This window comes from Penaeus chinensis, chromosome 18 (assembly GCF_019202785.1).
Source record: "Penaeus chinensis breed Huanghai No. 1 chromosome 18, ASM1920278v2, whole genome shotgun sequence".
Classification (NCBI taxonomy): Eukaryota; Metazoa; Arthropoda; class Malacostraca; order Decapoda; family Penaeidae; genus Penaeus; species Penaeus chinensis.
The window spans coordinates 26,327,033-26,334,532 of record NC_061836.1 but is presented as its reverse complement, the minus strand read 5'-3'; the positions used below and the strand labels follow the sequence as shown (position 1 = coordinate 26,334,532).

Genomic DNA, 7,500 nt, shown 5'->3' with positions numbered 1-7,500 from the left:
TTTACAAATAATTATTCACATAAGCAAATTGGGACTACAATTGTAGATTTAACAAACTAAAACAAAAAATTAACATCAAGTTCTATCTAGTATTTTCACCTTACCAATCCAAGAAAACCACAGATACCAACCCATTAAAAAACTTCACCAAAGAAAATGAGCATTATCAGTAACTTTCGTCTACTGATGGGCTCCTAAAGCACTCACGGGACATGGTCCTCCTCATCTATAGGATCAGAATCTGCTTGGATGGATTCCATGGCAGTTGAGTGGGCCACAAGTTTGTGTCGATTGATTGAGCGGGATCGGGTCAAGCCAGTGCCCTCTCCTTCCGCCTCTCCACTCCCGTCGTCTGCTGGCCCACCATCTCCGCCATTTAATTTTTTCTCTTTGTCTTGCTGTTGAGACAAAATATTTGCCACAATGTTATTATGCTGTGATTGAATCAATCTAGCATCTCAAAGAAAATATAATGATATACTTGCTGATTACCAACTTTATTTAAACACACTGATATTACTTGATTTGCAACAAGCTTTTTTTTTTTTTATAAAGCCCCCTGGCTTTCCCTAACTTCATGGAATTCTAAAAAATAACAAAATAGTAACAGCAATAATACAAACCTGCATACAAAATTAAAAAGCACTGGTTTTGCAATTAAATAAAACAAATTTTAACAAACAGTATACAATTTTTTTTGCAACAATTAATCATGTAGATACATCAAGCTAAGAAGAATCACGTTCTAAACAAATAATAACATTAATAAGTTGACGTCCATACTGTTGTTAATGATATTACTACACTACTTTAAACACTAATGATAACAAAGCTGCTGTGGAATGAGATATCGGCAAAAATACTGAAAAAAAATATTTACTTACTGCCTTCTTTCTGGCTGCAAGATCTAAATTGTGAATGCCCACTAATAAGGAGTAATCCATAATCTTGAAAGATGTTAATACCTTCAAGGAAAAGAAGAGAGACATTAGTTGTATAACTGTTATAATTTACAACAAAATGTACTTATATATTTGTGGTACATTTACTTACTTTCCTTACTCTGTCATATCTGCAAACATTATAATGATAATCATAACTATGTTTAGTTCCTCAGTATTCAAATACCCCAAAGACTACTGAATCAAGCTACATATATGCTGCAACTATCACTTTTTCATGGCTTATAAACAAAGTGGTAAATTAGCCCTGTATTTTCTGCATCAGTCACTAGCTTCACTATATATAACATAATGACAATAAATTACCTATTTCTTTAAGCCATGGATCCATATCAATAATCTGACAGCCAATTATCAAGGGAAGTAACTGCATGGTTACAGAGATTAATCATATTAACATATAAAGCTTTCATAGGGTCTCATGAAATCTATCTGATGAAAACATTGTTATCTCCTACATTCATCTTTAAGCTTTAACACATTATTCATAACAACAAAAGAATATTTCCCTGACTGTTAAATGTGACGTATATTAGTCTTACTACAACAAATTTGACTTACTCTGCAGTCTCTTGCAATGGTATTTACGAGAGCTTTGTAGGTTTCTGCCTCTAGTAGAATACCTTCTGGATGGTGCTCCATAAAGTCCAAGTCCTTAAATGTTGGGGATTCTTTGCTTCGTTCATACTTACTAGCCTGAAACACCAACAACAGATATTAGTTATGAATTTGACCAAAGGAAAAAATGTCCAAATATTTAACAAAAAAGCACATTCAAGGATATTACTCTGCTCAACAGGGTAACTTCTCTACTTAGACTTGGCCTCCTCACTAAGTATCCAGCCATTTTTAAAACAGTCTATGGCCTTAATGTAACTTGGCAGCTAGTCAAAGGGGACCATATGACAAATACATGAACAGTGACTATCCTGTGCTTGTACACGGTCAGCAGTGAGCAAGGTTGTGTACAGATGACGAATGTTAGTACAAAAGATCAACTCCCCTATACATATATGACTTTTAATTATTAGAAAATGAATAATTATTAGAAAATGAATAATTAGAGTATATACAAAGCCTCTACTCACTATTAATCACAATAAATGTAACCATTAAAGAAAAATTCTAGATTAGAATAAAGGCACAGTAATGTTATACAAGATCATGGAAAAGTCCATATACTATAGAAAACAGTTTGAAGGTATTCAGTCTGACTTTAATAAATCTTATATATTATAATTTCATCAATGTCCTCTTCTTCTTCTTTGTTACTATCATTATTATTATTATCATTATTACTATTATTATTATCACTATTAACATCATTATTAGCACCATTATCAATATTATTACCATTAGCATAATAAATATTATATATTATTTCTATAATAATTGTCATTACTATCATTATAATCATTATAATAATTATTCTAATCATTATTCTTTATTACTATTACTATTGTTATTATGACCCTTTACATTACTGTTGTTATTATCATTAATGATATTCCTTAACACTATCATTATATCATCTTTATCCTTATCATTATTGTTACAGGTATTCTTACTACTACTACCATTATCATTTACTTATTGTTATTTTCATTATCATAATCATGTCCATCATGATCATCATCAACAGTAGCATTATCATTACTCTGATATTACAATACTTTAATTTAAATCTAGATTTAGCATTTAACATTATTATCTATAAACATTATAGTAAAAACTAAGTAGAAACCTGGTAGATGCTTTAATTATACAGTTTCTAATACAGAGCAAACAAATTTGTCAATCTGGGAGGGGATCTTTCTTACAACATACACATTCCATGTGACATCTGATACCATTATTGACGGGTTAAGAGAGAAAAAAAAAAAGACCGATTTTCCAGACTACCATGTAACAAATTCCTCCTTAGGATATAGGACTGGTCTCTGTTAAAAATTGTTAAATAAGTATTTTGCAACATTTGCTGGTTAAGGTCTGCATTATTTAAATGGCTAGAAAATTCCAGAACAGACTTTATAAACATCAACATACAGTGATGGGTGATGTGGTATCATGTCATAAGCAAATGTCTCAAACTTTGGGATGAGGTTTTGCACTTGCTACCACCAGTTTGACAATTAAAAAAAACACACAGATGTGTGAACTAATAAACACTCATCCTTATCTGACTTTCCCCCACCCCCCCCACAAAAAAAAGAAAGAAAGAAAGAAAAGGAAAAAGAGGTCCAAACTTTCACAGAAAAATTAGTGACATACATAATTAATCATAATTAATACCTTACCTTTCTTTTGTACGTAGAACCTTTTAGATCATATTTCTGATGCATCTTTATTGATGACGGAAGTAAGTTGTTCATTGTTATCAACCTAATATTCTTGGCATTACACTGTGGGGATAAACAATAAGAAAACAATTAGAAATAAAGTCAAATTTTTACTGAAGAATCATTACCCAGTGGTCACAACCATAGAGAAACTACGTGGAAAATTATAATTAACTAATATACACTTCATGTTTTCAACTTATTGAAGTGTAAAATAATCTCCCATTTCCCCGATGTACATTCATATAGGTACATATATTTATATTGTACACATACATTTTTGTGTGTGTATGTGAGATTGTGTGAGTGTGTGTGCCTATGGAATATCTCTTCAGAATCTTTATTATGCTTTCAGGCAATACATCAGAGCATTTAATTTATATGCTCATAGATGTGCCTTAATCTAATCATTAAAGAATTTTGTTATGTTCAAAAGTAACAGGCTTTCTCTATTCACACTTCAGCAAAATAATAAACCAAGTAAAAGTAATACTGATAATAATTTGGGGGAAAGAAATATTCAGTTATGGATTTTGATCATCATTGTCATAATAATAATAATAATAATAAAAACTAAATCAGATCAACTGGTGAGGCATAGCAATGTTACCCCATTGCCACATCTTTTTAATTATTTCTTCAAAGTTCACAGTAAACACCTTGTAAATTTGTCAATATGCCACTTTTCAAAAGTAAATCAATAAAAAAAAACATGCTTAGTATCCAGTAAAATGTGAAAGTGTGAGCAAATTAGCAACTCACAGATGCTAACAATTAACTATGAAGTATACATAATTAATATAATCATAGGTAGGAACTTAAAATTTTCAAAGCAAAATCCCAACCAATAGTATCATAAACATAATCTGCTTCTACATAACATACTCAATTATTTGTACAATTTCTCCTACATAACATAAACTAAAGAATACTGAGTGATTTTTAAAACTATTCCATATCTACTGGTAAAAACACTGATGTTAAAATTAAAATATTTCTGGAAATACCACAATATTTTAAAATCACAATGAAAATCTTTTTATTGTCTCTCAAGGTCTGATGCGAAGGTTACAGATCACACACTGTGTTTCATATCACTGGAACCTTAAAGTTAACTTCAAGTAAAGAAACAGGAACACAGGTACATAAATTTCCCTGCTCTCTGGGCTGTTGCATAAGCAAATTCTATAGATAATGTGCTTAAAACTAGGCTTTATGCCTACTTCTCATGGTCTGTTTCTCTTCACTGACTATTGCCAAGGCCAAAAAATGAGTGCTGCTATTTTATCTTAAACTCAACTGCATTTATTTAATTTGTTTTTCTGAATTAAGCAAAATTTCAATTCCATGGCAATTGTAAGTGATACTTCCCTACTATCTTTGAAGAAATTAGATATTTGTATTTGAAAGTATACATATCCATATTTCTCATGCTTGCCATCTATGCTGAATTTTTAGTTCTTAATGGGAAAGAAAGAAAGAAAGAAAAAAAGAAAAAATTGGTTAGCACCTTTTGGATGGTCCTTGCATCTTTGTATAAGTATATGATGCATATCAGGTAGCCTTTCTATTTGTGTCGACTTGCCAAAACTGAAGGTGTATTTTATGACAAAGTGCAAATTTACTATCCTACTTATGTGATCGGCTAATTTCTTTGAAAAAATCTATTATGATTCCATAATAATTGTTGTTTGTATTCATATAATGTTTTGATGTATGTGTCTCTCTTAAATAAACACACTACTTTACTGCTGTGTTTCTATTCCAGCTTGAAACCAAACTTTGCAACAGACTTCAAGGGACCAGAAAATGATGCATCTGACTGACATAAAATGCTCATCTTCAGTCTGAGAGGTCTGGCAGATGGATTCTGCTCCTGCCACAGAGGTTCCAGGTGAGCAGGGCATTTTCTGGGAGTTGAATAATTATTATTATTATTATCTATTTATCTATTTTTTTTCTTTTTTCATTACTGCATTTGCACATTGCATCTGAATTTCAGAAACAACATGAGGACAACTCATTTCAGATATAGGCAATCAAAATCAATTACAATAACCTTCACACCAGACCTCTAACAGAGAAAAACATTTTCTGTCTGTCTAGTTACTTATTTATGCTCACCTCCTGCTTCGTTTCAAGAAGCAAATCATGCAAACACAGGGAACATGACCAAAAGTTAGTAAAACAAATAACATCATGGTAATGCATACCAACAAACAAACATAAAAAGAAATTTCTACACATAATGAGTCATCATATGCACACTTAACTATTTCCATGTCTAATATAAATGTTAATTGCTTATAGCCACTTTTTGCTATGTAAATTGTGTGTGTGTGTGTGTGTGTGTGTGTGTGTGTGTGTGTGTGTGTGTGTGTGTGTGTGTGTGTGTGTGTGTGTGTGTGTGTGTCTGTGTGTGTGTGTGTGTGTGTGTGTGTGTGTGTGTGTGTGTGTGTGTGTGTGTGTGTGTGTGTGTGTGTGTGTGTGTGTGTGTGTGTGTGTGTGCGCGTGCGCGTGCGTGTGTGTGTGTGTGTGCATGTGGTTGTGTGTATGTGTATGTGTGTGTGTGTGTGGTTGTGTGTGTGCATGTGTGTGCGTGTGGTTGTGTGTATGTATGTGTGTGTTTGTGTATGTGTGCGCACATGTGTGTGCATGTATGTGCATGTATATGTATGTGCGTGCATATGCATGTGAGTGTATATGCATGTGCGTGTGGGTGGATGTGCGTGTGTGTTTGTAGGTGCATGGGTGTATGCGGATGTGTGTGTATGTTCGGCCATGTCCTGAGATAAAACAAATGAAAACATCATATTTTTCACCTCTAAGCACAATTCCAAAACTCTTACTTGGAACTGATGGTCAGTCTTAAAAATAATAAAATAAAATTATACTCATCCTCCATTAACAAAATTTTTCCAATAACAATTCAATTCAGGTGGTACCTAAAGACTCAATATTGCTCTTCCGCTAAACTACGCAGAGAACCTGCTACCTAATTCTTTTGCACAAAAGAAACAGAGAATGAGTAAATAAAAAGAGAAAAGTCTGATCAAATTCTGAAGTTGGTCCACCTCTTCCACTAAATATTTTGCCATAATGATATACAGTAAATGAAGGATAAATAAATTCATGGAAACAATAACAAGAGAAATAATAATAATCATCTTGTTAGCCATCTGAACATTTTCACTGACAATCGCTCACTAACACTATTAATTACACTATCAATGTCTAAGTTAGAACAGTGATCACAAAGTGTTTCTGAACCTGAGGTGAAAGATTAAAGAGTATACCATTTCAAGTACCTATTGTTATTTATGTTTATATGTGTATACATGTAAGTGCAAAAATGTTTGAACATGTGTGCCACTAATATGAAAAATGACAATTAAAAATAAAAGGAATCTAGTGGGTTTAAAAACAGTTTTAAATAAGGGCAGTGTATGCTGAGAGTGTACTTTGGTGAACAAGTATAATGGTATGAAATTTGGTGTAGTTGTGGAGTACTATCCTGATGTGTAAGTAATACAAGGAAGAATATAGGTGAGGATATAGGAACTATGTGAGGTGTAAACCTGTCTGCTTACAAAAAACTGTCATAAGAAAAATAAGGTTCAAGCTAAACTGAAAAAAAAAAAAAAAAAATCAAAACATGTGGAAGCATAAGATTCTGTCCTTTCCAACTATGCTATGGCTGCTAATCTACCTTATGATGGTGAACTGGCTGACAATGTAACCCACAGCAAACTTTGGGACCTCTTGTCTTCAAAGAAAAATTAAAGTTGGATTCAACTGGATCCTGACTGTCACAACATCATGTTCCAATTATGTTACAACCAAAGATAATGAGTATGACAACCAACAAAGTGATCTGTAAAAACTTGTTATGACATTAACTTGGCATTAACATATACAATGTATACATATATTAATATCACATTAAGAAACAGTTTCACCATTACCTGATAATTATAGAGCCCAAAAAACTTTGGTAATAATGTTCTAGGATTCTGGTTCAGATTCTGAAAAGAAAAATATTTCATTAGACAACTTTACAACTGCATAGCAAATTATTATTATTATTTATTTATTATTTTTTTCAACGTCTTTGCAAATTGGAAATAAGGGTAATATCTATTTGACACTAGCTTCAGACATAAATAGTCACACTTGATTACATTAATCACAGTCCTGGT

At 32.3% G+C, this 7,500-nt stretch overlaps 1 protein-coding gene across 15 annotated transcripts in view; it reads right to left on the bottom strand.

Annotated features, from left to right (window-relative positions):
- Positions 1 to 7,500, bottom strand: part of LOC125034781 (phosphatidylinositol 4-phosphate 5-kinase type-1 alpha-like) — a 114,604-nt gene that overhangs the window by 88,733 nt on the left and 18,371 nt on the right. For all 15 annotated transcript variants that reach the window (XM_047626739.1, XM_047626735.1, XM_047626737.1 and 12 more), the window contains exons 7-11: positions 7,267 to 7,326; positions 3,260 to 3,364; positions 1,524 to 1,658; positions 885 to 965; positions 208 to 398 (exon numbers count right to left, since the gene is read on the bottom strand). In XM_047626739.1, coding sequence (XP_047482695.1) covers positions 208 to 398; positions 885 to 965; positions 1,524 to 1,658; positions 3,260 to 3,364; positions 7,267 to 7,326 — 572 coding nt within the window. The remainder of the gene's footprint in view (positions 1 to 207; positions 399 to 884; positions 966 to 1,523; positions 1,659 to 3,259; positions 3,365 to 7,266; positions 7,327 to 7,500) is intronic.